The sequence below is a fragment of the Pollicipes pollicipes genome, unplaced genomic scaffold (assembly GCF_011947565.3).
Source record: "Pollicipes pollicipes isolate AB1234 unplaced genomic scaffold, Ppol_2.1 Scaffold_4881;HRSCAF=5763_pilon_pilon_pilon, whole genome shotgun sequence".
In the NCBI taxonomy this organism is placed as follows: domain Eukaryota; kingdom Metazoa; phylum Arthropoda; class Thecostraca; order Pollicipedomorpha; family Pollicipedidae; genus Pollicipes; species Pollicipes pollicipes.
Window position 1 is genome coordinate 5,610,491 of NW_023596576.1, and position 14,944 is coordinate 5,625,434.

Below are 14,944 nucleotides of genomic sequence, written 5' to 3' on the forward strand. Positions count from 1 at the left end.
TACAGGCCAAAATTATAGCGCATGAAAAATGACGAAATGGCCATTAGAAAATCTCTGGACGATCTCAAAAAAGGACTGGGTGTGCGGGAGGTGTCACGCAATCATGGTGTGCCGCTTAGAACACTCTGACGTCATTGCGACGGTAACGTGAAACGTCCGTGAGAGCAGCATCTTGGAAGGTACGGCACAGTGTTCCCTTCCGATGTGGAAATGTCTCTCAAAGAACACATTTTTAAGATGGAAAGTCGCCTTTTTAGCTTGGCTACCGTGGACGTACGGAAGCTGGCATTTAAGTTGGCTGAACATGCGAAATTCCCGCATCCGTTTCGAGATGGATCCGCCGGAAAAGAATGGCTATGCAGCTTTCTGAACCGCAACCCAGATATCAGCCTCAGAAAGCCGCAAGGGACCGGCATCCATCGGGCGACTGGCTTCAACAAAGACATGGTGGGTCAGTTTTTCAAAGTCCATAAAGATCGTCTTGAAAAGTTCAGGTTCGAGAGCTTGCAGGTTTGAAATATGGACGAAACTGGTGTTTCCACTGTTCAGACACCTTCAAAGGTTTTGGCCAAGTGTGGGAAACGTTGCGTCGGGGCGCTGGCTAGCGCGGAAAGAGGCGAACTTGTGACAGTTGTTGCTGCTTGCAGCGCCGCGGGACGTTTTACACCTCTGATCATTGCCTGGCCGAGGAAACGTCTGCTGGACAAGCTCATGAATGGGACACCTCCAGGGTCCATCGCTGGCACCAGCGATTCAGGATAGACGGACGGCGAACTGTTCGTGAAGTGGCTGGTGCATTTTCAGCAGTGGACGCAAAGCAGCATCAACAACCCACAGCTGGTCATACTGGATGGTCACCAGTCCAACAAGTATCTTCCTGCCATCCTCTACGCCAGGGAGCATTACATACATATGCTGACCCTGAAACCGCATTCTTCGCACAAGATGCAACCTCTCAACCGAACCGTCTTCAACTTACTCATAGCCGGCACCAACGTCGCGGCAGAGAACTACCTGCGGACGAGTCGCGGCAGAGGCGCCACTATCTACGGGATTGGGCAGCTGATCGGCAAAGCGTTCAACCGGATGGCAACACCCGAAAGAGCCATTAAGGGCTTCGAAGTGACCGGTCTTAGGCCATTCGACCAAAACGCCCTCACAGAGGAGAGCTACGTGCCATCGCTGCTGACGGATGAAGCAGAGCCCAGTGGATGTGGAACTGACGGCGTTGGCTCTTGCGGAGGAGCTGGCGCGGCTGGCAGCGATGGTCCCAGCGGGGGAGCTGGCGCGAAGGGTGACGCAGGTCACAGCGGGAGAGCTGACGCGGAGGGTGACGCAGGTCGCAGCGGGAGAGCTGGCGCGGAGGGTGACGCAGGTCGCAGCGGGGGAGCTGACGCGGAGGGTGACGCAGGTCGCAGCGGGGGAGCTGACGCGGAGGGTGACGCAGGTCACAGCGGGAGAGCTGGCGCGGAGGGTGACGCAGGTCACAGCGGGAGAGCTGGCGCGGAGGGTAACGCAGGTCGCAGCGGGAGAGCTGGCGCGAAGGGTGACACAGGCCTCAGCGGGAGAGTTGGTGCGGAGGCTGACGGTGGCCCCAGCGGAGGAGCTGGCGCGGAGGGTGATGCTGGTCACAGCGGAAGAGCTGGTGAGATGGACGGCGCTGGCCCCAACGGAGGAGCTGGCGCGGAGGGTGACGCAGGTCGCAGCGGGAGAGCTGGAGCGGAGGGTGACGCAGGTCGCAGCGGGAGAGCTGGCAAGATAAACGGCGCTGATCCCAGCGGGGGAGTTCGAGCGAGTGGAAGGATTCTGTCTGCGAGGACGCTGCTAGGAGAGTTGTCACCCTTACCCAAGGTAGACAAAAGAAAACGCGGCCGTGAAGTGGAGAAGTCTGCGGCCTGAATTTCATCTCCGTCCAAAGAAAAGCTACCTGTAAGCTACCTCAAGAAAACAAAAGGCACTGAAACAAAGCCGTCGAAAAAGAAGTCAGTGCCTGACTCCGAGAAAGACGTGGCATGCATGATATGCTCAATGCGTTTCTCCTTCTGTGAGGAGTGGATTCAGTGTGGGAGCTGCAAGGGATGGGCTTGTGTTCCCTGCACTGATGCAAATGACACTCAGACGGTGTACGTCTGCGACCACTGCCGTGAGTAGTTCTTACGTGGTAGTTATCCAGACACGCTACCGCACCAGCTACCGTTACCGTTCGCCTACCGTTCAGCGCAGGTATGCCTGAATAAACGTTGATTGCTTTGCTACTCATCTGTTTCGATGTTGAGGGAGGTGATATCTACACGGTGGAAATGCTTAGTTAAATAACTGCAGGCAGATACGAAAATTGTTTAAACCCCGACTTGAATTTTTGGTGTCAGATGGGGCACTATTCCTGGTGAAGTCCTCTGCCCTTATACCCGGGGCTTCTTGCCCCGTGGCCCAGGGCTTCTTGCCTCATGGCTCGGGGCGTCTTGCCCTGGGGATGGGGCAGGACGCCCCACTTGCAGGCTTCTCTAAAATCGCTTCCCAGAGGTGCATGAAATGAGGAATGAGGAAGTGAGTTTTGCATAAATTAGTAAAAATGTTCAAAGTGTGCTTCAATAAATGCACTTGCAATGGTAATAAGATAGAACAAAGGATATTCACCAAAATGCATTTTCAGGAGCGTCTTGCCCCACCTTACCCTACTCGCCCGTCACATCTCACAGGTAGGTATCGCAGGTAAGCGTTCTACTAACGCAGAACGGGTCACACAAGCCATCGCCTGTTCAGTTCATGGCCGGGTGACCAGAATGCTCCAAGAGCACAAAGCACGTGGCTGGTATCATGGACCCGCGCTGCCCTGGAGCGTCACGAGGGTCAATGGCTGCCGTTTCGGCACTGCTTTCTCCTTATAAATGTCAAACAACTGTTGCTTTAAGGGTATCACTGTCAAACGCTGTGTGTTGCTACATAAGTGCTGTAGAATCGCTCAAAGTCAGGTTATATCTTTGGACATGCAATTAGGAAGACGAATGCTTCCCAGTCGTCAAAAGTGCCTTTCTCATTCGTGGAATTTCTCTCCCAAGTAGAAATGATGCCGAGCCGCATGAATTGCTTAGGATATTGGGTAAGCGGTTTGCCAAATGGTACGAATCAGGGTATAAAGTTGTGTACCTGGGGAAAAATCGCGGGAACACATCGAGACCCAGCTATTTACTTCTTCTCCAAAAGGTTCGGACTTCTCTCCAAGACGGAGGTGGTCCTGCAGACTCCCGCAAACCCGGTCGCCGGAATACCTTCGTAGTGAAAGCTTCTTGAAAGATTTCCTGCCCAGATTGCTCAAATTGACGATATCTTATTAAACCACTGTCGCTTTGCTATAACATAGGCTGTCAGATGTCAAAACTAAAAACGCTACCATATGTCCACATGTGTCGAGAAGCAATCAACAGGTACACAATTTATCCGCATCCAGATTAAAGACGACTCCTAATTGCGGGAGATAAGCTTTACTCCTGCTTTCCAGCTGGGTGATCCCTGCATCTGTGTCAGTGATGCTGAACACGTACATTGATAATGACGGATAATCGGCTCGTGAACACTGTTTATTACATGCACGACATGGTACACATTCTCCAAGCATAAGTTGAACACGTTCATAATACTCTCGACATCTACTTATAGCCTCCGTCAACACAAATTTAGCAAAAATACGAGTTAGCACATGCTTCAGCACAGTCAGCCATGAAAGCGAAGCAAGAAGAGGTGCAAACGTGCGAAGTATCTCATAAGCTGTTGTGGTATACGCCGCTGAATGAGGGAGGCGGTAGGTGAGCATCACGTGCGCACTGTTCCCAACGTAGGCGCGTCCAGAATGATGCGTGTGTTGGAAACAGTGTGTGCAAATCAGGATTGCTTCGTCATAACTTGCCTGGCTGAGACTCGGAGTTTGAGGCCACATTGCGAAAACGTAATCGCCTGTTTAAGGTGGCTTGTTTTCTTTCACGGGGCGAAGAAGATCTAGCAGCTATTCGATCCAGATCCCTGCCGGGCACTTCTTCAAGTTCTTTAGGTGCGTCCAGCAATCGTGTTTTGGAAGATCGATGCTTTCTCGGAAAATTTTGTGATGACACGGCTGACTTCGTTTTTCGAAGGGTAGTTCGGGCGACAAGATTTGTTCCACGAGCGGATCGAGACGGACTTTCATATATATCCACTGTCGTTTCCAAGCGTTCTCCTTCTCCGCGAGACTGAGAGTAATTGTTGCTCGGGTGGTGTTTGGCAGTCTTTCGCATCCATCCTGGTAGCTTTGAAACATCATAATCGTAACTCGCATCTGAGGTATCGTTCTCCTCTGACATTTTGATATCAACGCGCTCTTCGACCTTAGGTTCCTGGGAGGATGGTTTCTCCTTTGGCCTCAAGTTAACCCGAAACGTGCTTTTTTCGTCTTCATTAGGAGCCCGGGCCGCGGATGGCTTTACAACATAAATATGCTCCTTATTTTCGCTAACGTGCTGGCGTGGGGGCGGCTGTCCAAGGCTGGTCATGGCGTTGGCTGACGCTCCGGCACTGCTCGGCGGTGTGCTGTTTGGCGATCCACTGATCAGTACCGAAAGATTTAACCCCAGGTCGCTGTACAATGGCTCCGACTCCGAAGACCTCTTCCGGCTTCGACTTCCGAAGGAATTGGATTTCAAAGACATGTCCTCGGCGTTGCGGTACGGCTGACGCGGTTTCCCGGGTTTGTAACTTCGTCTCGACTTAAAAGGCGGAGGCCCCAGGATGGTATCGACCATGCTGAGCGTCTCTGAGACCCTGGCCGACAAGTCTCCGTCCTGAGGTGCCGCTGACCCGACCCGTGAGCCAGCTGCGTCCGATGCACGACTGTCGAGGGAGGGAGGCAGGTCAGCCACGGCACCAGGCGGCGGGGGGCCAGCGGCGCGGGCCATGTTGGATCCCGACTTCATGTCGATAGATCCCTTGATTCTAGATATGGCGGGGTGCGGCGGCGGGGTCGGGCTGTAGGACAGCATCGAATCGTCGAGAGAAAAGCCTCCCCTACTCAAATATGACGCAAAGCTCGGGGGTCTCAAAAGCTCCGGCAGATCCATCCCAGCTGGATCGCTGATCGCACTTCTGTGACGCGATGGATTTTTTATGATTCTGCTCACTGATTCTGATTTTATTTGAACACTTTTGTGGCCTGGAATGAGCGCACCGTCCTGCTCCGGCTTCCGTCGTGGCTGCTGAAGAACCTTGAAGTTTTCAGACGGCATTTCCTTCTTCAGTGCTGAAGGATCATCTAAAAGCGAAGAAAATGCTGGTTTATTACCCAGCTTTTTTTCTTGCACCTTTATGTTGGACGCGAGCGATCCAGTGTCTTGGCCTTCACCTTGAACAAACTGCGATGAGCTGTCCAATTCCTTCGTGATTTCTGAAGAGCCCTCATGGGCAACCACGCCAGTAGCGGAGTCGAATTGGCCCCCTCCAGCAGGCACGGAACCAGTCTGCTGGCTCGTAGGGTCGGAATCTAGCAGCTTACTGATGTCGCCCGTGGAACTGTCATCAGCGGGAGCGGAAGAGGCATATGGATTCCCAGGTGCGCTTCCTGTTTTATTGATGCTGGTTTGTGTTTCGCTACTAGGAAACTGCGTCGGATTTGTAACTGTGTTTTTAGTGGGTTGATTTATAGAAGCAGAAACTGCTTCGTGTTCATGGCCAGAAAGCATCTGGACAGAAGTGGGTTGCACCTCTGCCAAAGGTTGTCCATGCATATATGACGCACCGCTTGGCATTCCTAAGCGCCCAGCTAGGTTTCCATTGCTGCCGTCACTATTTCCAGTTTTACTGGAATATGGAAGCAAAATTTTTACATTGGACGTCTCCTCAATGACTTCCTCAGACATGGGTCCAGACTTCATACTGCTTTTGTCATCCTCGCCCGCGGGCAAATCCGAATTGCCAGAAGAAGGGCTGGGTTTAGCTTCAGAACCTTTCAAATCCTGGCTAGGTCTACTGGGAAGCTGTCCACCAGACGGACCTGGTGGATGAGTCTCACCCGGCGGTCCTTGAGGAGGCAGTGGCGGGGGTGGATCTGGGGCGGTGTTTTGGTTCGTTGGCACATTGGCGGACTGTTCTGCTGCAGGGGCTGAAGCTGATTCACCTGGTCCCCCTTGTTTCGACTGTTCCAGGCTCCCTGCCTGGAGCTGACTTGGAGGGGACGGCGCACTGGCGTCTTGTGCGCTTGACCCGTCATTCAAGCCCGCAGCATTTCCGGGCGCAGGGGGCTGAGCAGCGGTAGCAACTGGACTCGCCAGAAAACCTGAGACAGCCGTCTGTCCATTGGGAGACCCGCTGCGTCCGCTACGGGCTCCGTCCTCGGCCGCACCTTCTCCGGAGCCGCCTTTGCTGCCTTGCCCAAAGTCTACGTCCTGCGCCAACGAAATACTGGCGTAATCACGGCCACCCCCGTTTTCCTGGGCTGGACCAGTTGGCGACTGCTGACTGCCTGTCTGGCTTGGTGGAGCAGACGCCATGGAGCCATATGGAACTTCCTTTCCGCTTGCAGCCATGACTTTGAGAGCGCCTGGAACCGGAAAATGTGAGGGCATAACGTCCTTGATCGATGTCGCCCTTCCATCGCCACCCATGCCTTGAATTTTGAAGTCTTCTTCCACCTTCGGTAGGTTTCCACCGTTGGCGGCTAGAGGAAACGCGATCTTATCGACGGTTTGAACAATAGGCTGCGGGCCGGCCTGGTTAGCCGCGGCTCCCTGATCAGGCGGCTCGGCCAGTGCAGACGGCAGCGCAGCCGGCGCCGGTGACGGCGAAGTGGCACGCTTGTGCAGCTGAGAGATGGCCGACTGCTCCACCTGAGGTATTCTCGAAGACAGCATAGAGGTAGCGCTTTCTAGCCCCTTTGCCGCCTGCACCATAAAGCTGTCGCGGGCTTTGCGTCTATGCAAGTGCTTCGTAGTTTTCGTATTGCCTAAATCACGCTTGTAAGGTCTCTTGTGGATGTAAGCAGATGACTTTTTTGCGTGCCTTTTGTTTGTAAGCTTTGGACCCTTGGTTGGTTGTCTGTTCAAGCTGCAGGCTGTAGGGTCAGTGGCCTTTGACTGCAGGTGGTCGCCGCATTGCGTATCCAATGGCGGGATTCCCGGAATCCCACCCACAACGAACACGTTGGCCACATCTAGCTCAAAATCGTAGGGTTGCTGACTGGAGCTGGGCGTCGCTGCTTGAGAGGCAGGGGCTGTAGGTGCGGACTTGTTTGAAGGTGCAGTCGAATTGGAAGGAGGGACGGGAGGAACTCCTGGATATTTTAGTATGTCACCCAGCATCGTCAGCACCTGTCACGAAAAAATAAACAGGTTAAACTAATAGCTCAATGACAGTTTTAGCTTAAAAACAGCATTAAGCATACAGCGCTCACAGAAGCCCCATCCCTACACAGAAACGTAACAGTCATTGGTAGCTGAACATCTTTAACTCCAGTTACTCCCGGTAGAGGGCTCAGGTCACACCAGTACTGGCGAGTCCCTCGACCAGAGCACTCACTGGGTGAACTCTGGGTGAGGCTCCGGCCGGCATCCCGGCCGGCTGGGCGCTGATGTGGGTGCCCACCACGCTGATGTTCCGGTTCAGGTCGAAGTGCTGTGGCGATTCGTCACACTGCACGTTGAACCACCAGTCACAGGTGAGGTAGCGCTGGTTGAAGACCGTGCCATTTGGGCAAAGGAAGCCATCTTGCTGTTTGTTGTGGCATACCCAAAATGCCTGAAAGGTTAAATCTCTGGTTGGGCCTTTCACACATCTGGCCGGAAAACTATGTCAGCTAAAAACATCACATACTGCCAATACTAACAAGCCGTTGGGTAACTGAGGGTTCAAAGATATGCAAAAGTGGAGTAAAAAATGCACCTTGAAAGGTCCTTGCACGATCTCAGAAAAATGGAAACCAGATTTGCAAATTTTACCTGACACCTGGCCTCGTCTGAGATGTCAGCGTAGAATCCGTCCATCTGCTGCCTTCTGCAGTCGAACCCAGAGTCTGGCAGATTGATCAGCACCGGATAGTCGACGTGTGGCTGGCCCGGAATCGACTCCGACAGCCACTCAGTGCCGCCCATATGGCGACTCTCGCCCTCTCGCTGCTGCTGCGTCACCCCTGGACCCTCCGGTCCGCTGGGCGCGCCTGGGCCATCGTTGACGCCAGCGGGCCCTCGGAGCGCCTCGATGGGCTGACCCTGCCCGACGGACGGCCGAGACCCGTGACCGGCCGCCGCCACTGCCGGCTGGGAGTCCCGCTCCGGCGGGTCCGGCTGCGGCGGCTGACCGGCCAAGCTCTGCGGCGGCGCCGGCCGAAAGTCCAGAACCTCGGCGATGGAGAGTCGGGGCGGCCCCGGCTGGCTGGCCCCGTCTGTCGCCGGCGGGCCGCGCTGTTCCGGCACCGCAGCTCGGCCGGCGACGCGGGGAGCTCCCAGCCCCTCGCTTTGCTCGCTAGTCACGCCGGCAGGGTGGCCCGGCCCGCTGACGGCGCTACCTTTACGGGAAGCCTCCGAGGCCTGGTCACTTCCCAGCGGGGGTCCGAGCTGAGGCACGGCCGACGAAGTCTTGGACTGCTTCGGTGCGATGTCTGTTTCACCCTCCTCGCCGCCTGCTTGGGCACTGTTCCTCTGAAAGCCCAAGACGATCTCCTGTCCGCCAACGGCGGCAGCGGGTTTTTCGCCGGACTGCTGGGCTCCCAGAATGTCGCCCCCTCGCAGTCCTTGGGTGAGGCCGTCCGACGAGACGGAGCCTCTTCCATCCTGGCGGTCTCCGGACGCGGGGCTGCCGCTTCTGGGTGTGACGACGGTCAGCCTTAGGCTGATCTCTTCCGTGGCAGAGTCAGGAGCCAGGCCGCGAGCCGCGTGCGGCTTGGGAGAGCGCCCCACGACAGGAGCTACGGGGCCCAGCGGCTGGCCGCCCCCGCCTGGGGCCACGCCCCCGGCACTGCCTCCTCCGTGAGGTCCGGTCTCTAGCCGACGTTCGGGGCCCACGGGCACGAAGCCTAGCGGCAGTAGCCTCTGTCGCCCGTCCCCCCGCAGAGGCCGGTCGCCGCTGAGCCGCCCCTCGACACCATAGGCGTTCGAGCCGCGCGCAATGTCACGCTGCCACCCCTGGTGATCACCGGTCCCGCAGGTCCCGCGAAACAGGAACAAGCCTGCGACGAAACACGAAATGGGTTAGGCTGTTTTTGATATTTGGGGCCCATGATGTCTTCGCTCCGTGTATATGCATTATGGGAAATGGTGAATGGAGCTTCAGCTAACACTTTTTACACCACGCATTTTGAAAAGATGTCAAGCAGACGCTCTACAGCCTTAGTTGGCCCTGTTTCCCAAACTTCAAGGTAAACGCACTGCGTAAAGGTAATCTATATCAGAACTGATTTGAAAAAAATGCACCATCCTGTACGCCCACAAGAAGAATAGAAAGCAACACCATGGACGATGAAATGTGGAACAAATGTGAATGGGTCTAATGCACATTATAATTAGTTTTATCCATGTCTCACAATGGTGGAAATAATAAGTATAATAAAAACTGCGTCACATGTTATTCTCAGCTTCTGTAGCTCATATGTCCATGACCATTATTGTTTCAAGTGCAAGGTATATCATTGTTGCTGTGTCTCGAGAATCTGAAAAAGGATCTTAAAAAATGTCAGCTTACAGTGTCACTGCCGGATTGCATGCAGCTAAGGAGGCAAGGATGCCAAAGTGTTCCTGTAACCGGGATGCTTTTCTGCACTGTAATAGCTTAACCGAGCGTCTGCCAAGTTCACTTACCTGTTATCAAAATAAGAAGACACTCTGACATGCCGATCTGGAAAGGAAGAACGTAAGAAAGCGTCGAGCGTTAGAAATCGTTGAACACATTTGATGTTCCAAAAATAGAGATTTTGTGAGGCAAACTCTAGGAATAAGTAATCAGCCTTCTGGTGGAACAGTCAGACTGTCACAGCTTTTACAAAACATTCGTGCCAAAAAGCTGAGGAAAAATTGGCTTGTAATGGAAGACAGTGGATATATGTTTGTATCAAACCGCGAAGCGGCTATTATTTTCAACGGCCAATGTTAAGTGAACGATCTCCTTCCGAAATACGGATATTTGTATATATATATATATATATATATATATATATATATATATATTGTATATATATATATATGTGTGTGTGTGTGTGTGTGTGTGTGCATATGCACACATATAGATGCATATGTATTTGTATATATATACATATATATATATATATATATATATATATATATATATATATATATATATATATATTCATCAATTGGTGTAAGCAGGATAATAGGCATGATGTAACAAGCCTTCAAATAGGGCAAACATGTTAGGCGTGGACATATGAACAAATGAAGAAAAAAACTTTGCAATGTACATAAATATCCCTATATGCATTCTTGCACACACAGTTAACTTTCCCATTGACACTGCATTTAACCACGGTACTCGTGTGCCGGAGGATGGACATAGGGCGTTAGTTAACGTACCGTGATGTCTTCTAGTAATCCACATCTTGGGACGAGTCAGCCTTGGACACTAACAATGACATTCACACCGGAACTCGAATAAATATCAATGATTTGTGGCAACTGGAGTAAACGATTTGGGGAAATCGTGGTAGTTATTTGTTGGCGTGTAGTTTGTAGCACACTATGCGTATGATGCTTCTTGATGAAAAATGGAGGGTTTCGTTAAGTTCATTCGTTAATGTTCGATAGACACTCATTTGAAATTATCACGCTTGCTACCGTGATAGAAATTGTTAAAACGACAAATGGGCTGGCTCAGAAGGATAATATACACTGTTGCTTGCTGGATCGTGTACTTTAACGTTGGAAAAGTCGATGAAATCTTCTATTGAACTAAACACGATTGATGTTTATCTGTTCAGAGTTTACGGAAGTGGACGACCCGATCGGATTCACATGTCTGCTGAAGTTTTAAAGGACTAGCTTCTCTTTTATGATGATCACACGTGCACACTTCTTTGGGCGCTTTCACTGCATGGTGTCGCCTAAATAGCTGTCTGGATAACTATCCTATTTTTTCGAACAAGACCATGGGCAACGCACGACCATTTCTTTTCCAATGCAGGCGTAGTCTTAGAAGCATTCTGCTTTGTTTTTTTGCCCATACTTGTTACCAGAAATCGATTTCCGAAAGAGCTGTTACCCCTTTTGAAACACAAATGCCAGACAGAAGTAGCGTGCAAATGTACATTACTTCTTATCTGAAACCCTCGTCTGTTTGAGGGGCACACTGGTGGAATTCTGGCTATCCTTTCATAATGCGATTACTTACTCTCCAGTCATTGCAGTCATTTTGGTGCAACCGATGCGAATTTTAAGCGGCTTCATTTACTGAGCCCTTGCCAAGCATGTCACTTTTTCATGGCTAGAGCTCATAATCAAGCACTAAGCTTTATGACTGTTTCCTCCGCAGTCAAAGCAAAGCGTTGGCGTCGTGGATGTCCGCCGTGTATAGGAGTTGTAGAATAACCGTCGAGAATGACAGACGATTCCGCTGTGCTGAGTCGCGAGCACAGCTTGTTATGAGTATTCCAATCATAGCTTATCAATGGAGACGAAACCAATTCCGTTCAACCGGTAGTTTTTGCCGGATAGTGTTAACGCACCACGCAATTTCATGCTACAGTCCGCCCTGTTTCGTCCTAAACTGTATTGGGCAGTTCCCAACGTCTCAACGTTTCAATAGACGCTGATTCTATTTGACAAGATGCCTCATATATTGAACGAGCAAAAATGGGAAATCGATGGTGTGGTGAATTCTATCTAACAAAACCCACTCGATCTCGGTTACAGGATTAAGGGCGCTACAGCGTGAAATCCCGGTAAAATCTCACAAATATAAGGACGACCACGGGGCTCGCTGGCACTAGGAACCATGTCAATGAGCAGACACCAAAGAACCTTTCCTCTCATGCTGAAATCCTACCAAAATGCTAACAAAAGTCATGGCCCAAAATAGGTCGGGATAAAATCAGGTCAGGTTCAGTTCAGGTCATTTATGACAGCGCCTTGCTTGCCGAACTACCTGATCCAGGTGTCACGGCGTTAGTGCCAAGGCAAAAACTCCTATATATTTTTCACGCAGTTCTAGCTTCATTTGTTTTGTTGTTGTTTTTATTTGATCCGAACCCCTTGAATGGATGGATTTCTGGGATCAGCGCTCAAGCCAAGCAGTGCTTGTTGTGCTAGCCCTGACTAACTTCACAAACGTGGCAGCTTTAAGTAACAGGTAGCTGATCCCATCCTCCCGTTTGGACGGTTTGCCGCGCATACGGGGATATGATAAACACGAGTTTCACTCATAGACGATTTGTATGTGTCACCCTTCTCCCACATCCTCGCAAACCTGACTGTTGAATAGGGCTGTACGCAGGATTTTATAATCGGGAGATGAGGTATAATAAAACGCACAAATGAAAACCAAATGAAATATGTCGTAGGCCGATTTTTCATCTTGTTTAACACTGGCATCGAAACACAAATATGAGCGGCCGAAATCCGGTGAGAAATCAGGTTTTGAGGTTAGGTAGGTCAGCCTTGCCGGCTGAGCCTCCCCCCAATCGACTGGAAAAGTGTCACCCCTGGTGACAAGACGTGAGTCCCTGAATGACTGGAATAATCGCGATGTTCGTGCGGTGTTCTTGACGTGTGGCGTTCATGGTAAGCAATTGTACAACCCGATAAAATCCTTACACCTAAAAGCCAACCGCTTTGTGTTTAACTGGAACAGAAGCCAGAAACTACCGGGAGATCAACGCTGCTTGCATTTCGAAGTCAATAAACTGAGGAAATGCATGCATGTATGTATTCACGTCGTAGCAGATTCCAATGTATCACGCATTCTATAAACAGATAAAATCCACCCTTAACTGTTACTGTGCTATGTAATGCCTTAAAACATTCCAGACTACAGGAATGCTCATTCATTCAACAAAAAGCACACGCATCTTACTTCCACTAAAAACACGTGCTTACGTCCCGATGCCATGCGGGAACTCTCGCTACCTGTGGCAGCAAAGCATGAGTGGTTAAGGGTCTTCATGTAGTTTGGCAGGAGGGTGTAGTCAACCGGAGCCCGGCAAATAAACTGCTGTTTGCCACTGTTCCGACGCGCCGTAGGCAGCCTGATGTCGTGTGACTGGTGAGTGCGTTTGCCTCTCATGTCAATGTTTGTGCGTAGCATATTTGCCAATGCCGATGGTTGCCCCGTTGTGATGATCTTATGAAGAAAGGTTTCGTTGTGGTGGGATGCCAGCTGCCTCACATTCAGAGCTGGAATTTGATTTATCAGATCAGAACTGTGGTCGGACTTCTGGCGGCCTGATGTCACTCTCACGTAAAAATTGAGCATTGACCGGAGATTCTTCAAGGTTGACTGTTCTGCGCTGCCGTGCACAGATATGCAGTAGCATATCACGGAGATGACCAAAATTCTGCACTGTTGCGCCCATACGTTCACTGGGAAGACTACGTCTGATATGATATGGGACCACAAGCAGCTCATTACAGCAGCATTTTCATACTGCCAATGTGGGTCGAGAAGGTGGGTGATCGGCCGAAGGTCAACCCAAGGTTAAGTGCCGTGCCGCTCTCCTCAATCATGTTGTCCCCGACGTGGATTGAGCCGGGCGACACGTGCCGTACCATTTGCTGACTGCCCATGACGATAAGTTGGGTTTTGCTAGCATTGAATTTCATGGCATGTTGCGCAAGTCATTGGTGCAATGTGGGGGACTGCTCGCTCCGTTTTCGCTGTAATCTCAGTGAATTCTAGCTTTGTGCCAGTTACGATTGTTGTCCTATCATCCGCGTATCGGACACCATAGACGCTGCCTTCCACATGGAGCCTGATGCCCTTTGAAACAGAATATTGTGTAACAACGTGCCGAGGGAGCTGCCCTTGTGCAACCGTATCTGATTTTCAATTTTGCCGTGATTTTAAAGGTCCGAGGTGTTTACAGGTAAACGTTACTTTCTGTCTGTGGTTACGAACACAGTATTCGAACCAGTGAGGGTGAACGTCATGAAGAAATAGCTTTTCAAGAAGCCTATCGCGATTCACCACATCAAAATATTTAGACAAATGAAACAGCACGAGCAGTGCGTTTTCGCCCCTATCGACAGCCCGTAGTATAATATCACTTACGGTCGTCCATGCTGTTTCGGTTGAGTGGTGTGTACGAAATTCGTTTCGTAACTGGGAAAAGAGGTGACTGGTGTCGAAAAAAGCTGTGCAGTTGCTCGTGGCAACTCGTTTAACTGTTTTAGCACTGCTACGAGCAATCGAGGTCGGACATGTGTTGCAATGCTTAGATAGAGATTCCATCGACTTGTAAACAAGTTTAACTAAATACATTTTCCAAGCATCAGGAACTATACCGGTGTTCTGGCTGGTGCTCGCCATGGCGAGAATATATAATAGCTGTTATGACGTTCGGGTGGACCTCTGCAGTTGTACCTGTTCATGACGCTCGGGTGGACCTCTGCTGTTGTGCCTGTTCATGACGTTTGACAAACTAAATGTTTCACATTGGCAGATATTAAAGCAAGCATCAGATGTGCTGAAATAAGCGCACTTGTAACTATTGGTATCCTTTGAAGTGGAAATAACTGTTTTAGACAACACGCTTTTGTTCAGCAAATATGCTCATCAGTACGTCATTGTATGGTTACGTCATCGTACCTTGCACAACATTGTGTGAGAGCCACCTGACACTATCCGTAAAGTTGGCGATTTATTCAAGAATTTATTCAGCTATACGAGTTCCGATTTCTCTGAAAACGTTTCTGGCGGTCAATTATGCCACCTGAACATCAAAATTTATATTTACATTGAAAAAGTATTTGACCTTCAAGGTCAAAAG

The 14,944-nt window shown here is 50.7% G+C and overlaps 1 protein-coding gene and 1 long non-coding RNA gene across 2 annotated transcripts; both read right to left on the reverse strand.

Annotated features, from left to right (window-relative positions):
- Positions 1-1,010: 1,010 nt before the first annotated feature.
- LOC119099666 (nascent polypeptide-associated complex subunit alpha, muscle-specific form) lies at positions 1,011-8,304 on the reverse strand. Its single transcript, XM_037222731.1, has 4 exons — positions 7,956-8,304; positions 7,537-7,755; positions 4,333-7,328; positions 1,011-1,014 (listed from the first exon to the last, which is right to left on the reverse strand). The coding sequence occupies exons 1-4, from the start codon at positions 8,106-8,108 to the stop codon at positions 1,011-1,013; spliced, it is 3,372 nt and encodes a 1,123-aa protein (XP_037078626.1). The 5' UTR covers positions 8,109-8,304.
- A 6-nt stretch (positions 8,305-8,310) lies between these two features.
- LOC119101602 (uncharacterized) lies at positions 8,311-10,966 on the reverse strand. The gene is made up of 3 exons (XR_005094587.1): positions 10,539-10,966; positions 9,810-9,846; positions 8,311-9,181 (listed from the first exon to the last, which is right to left on the reverse strand). It is a non-coding gene; the product is annotated as an uncharacterized LOC119101602 (long non-coding RNA).
- Positions 10,967-14,944: the final 3,978 nt, after the last annotated feature.

Excerpts from the sequence above, each read along its gene's own strand:
- LOC119099666 (XM_037222731.1), bottom strand. The coding sequence starts at position 8,108 with ATGGGCGGCACTGAGTGGCTGTCGGAGTCGATTCCGGGCCAGCCACAC. Across the intron at positions 7,756-7,955 it reads CAGACGAGGCCAGGTGTCAG|GCATTTTGGGTATGCCACAA; the intron begins GTAAAATTTGCA and ends TTAACCTTTCAG. Across the intron at positions 7,329-7,536 it reads CCTCACCCAGAGTTCACCCA|GTGCTGACGATGCTGGGTGA; the intron begins GTGAGTGCTCTG and ends TTTTCGTGACAG.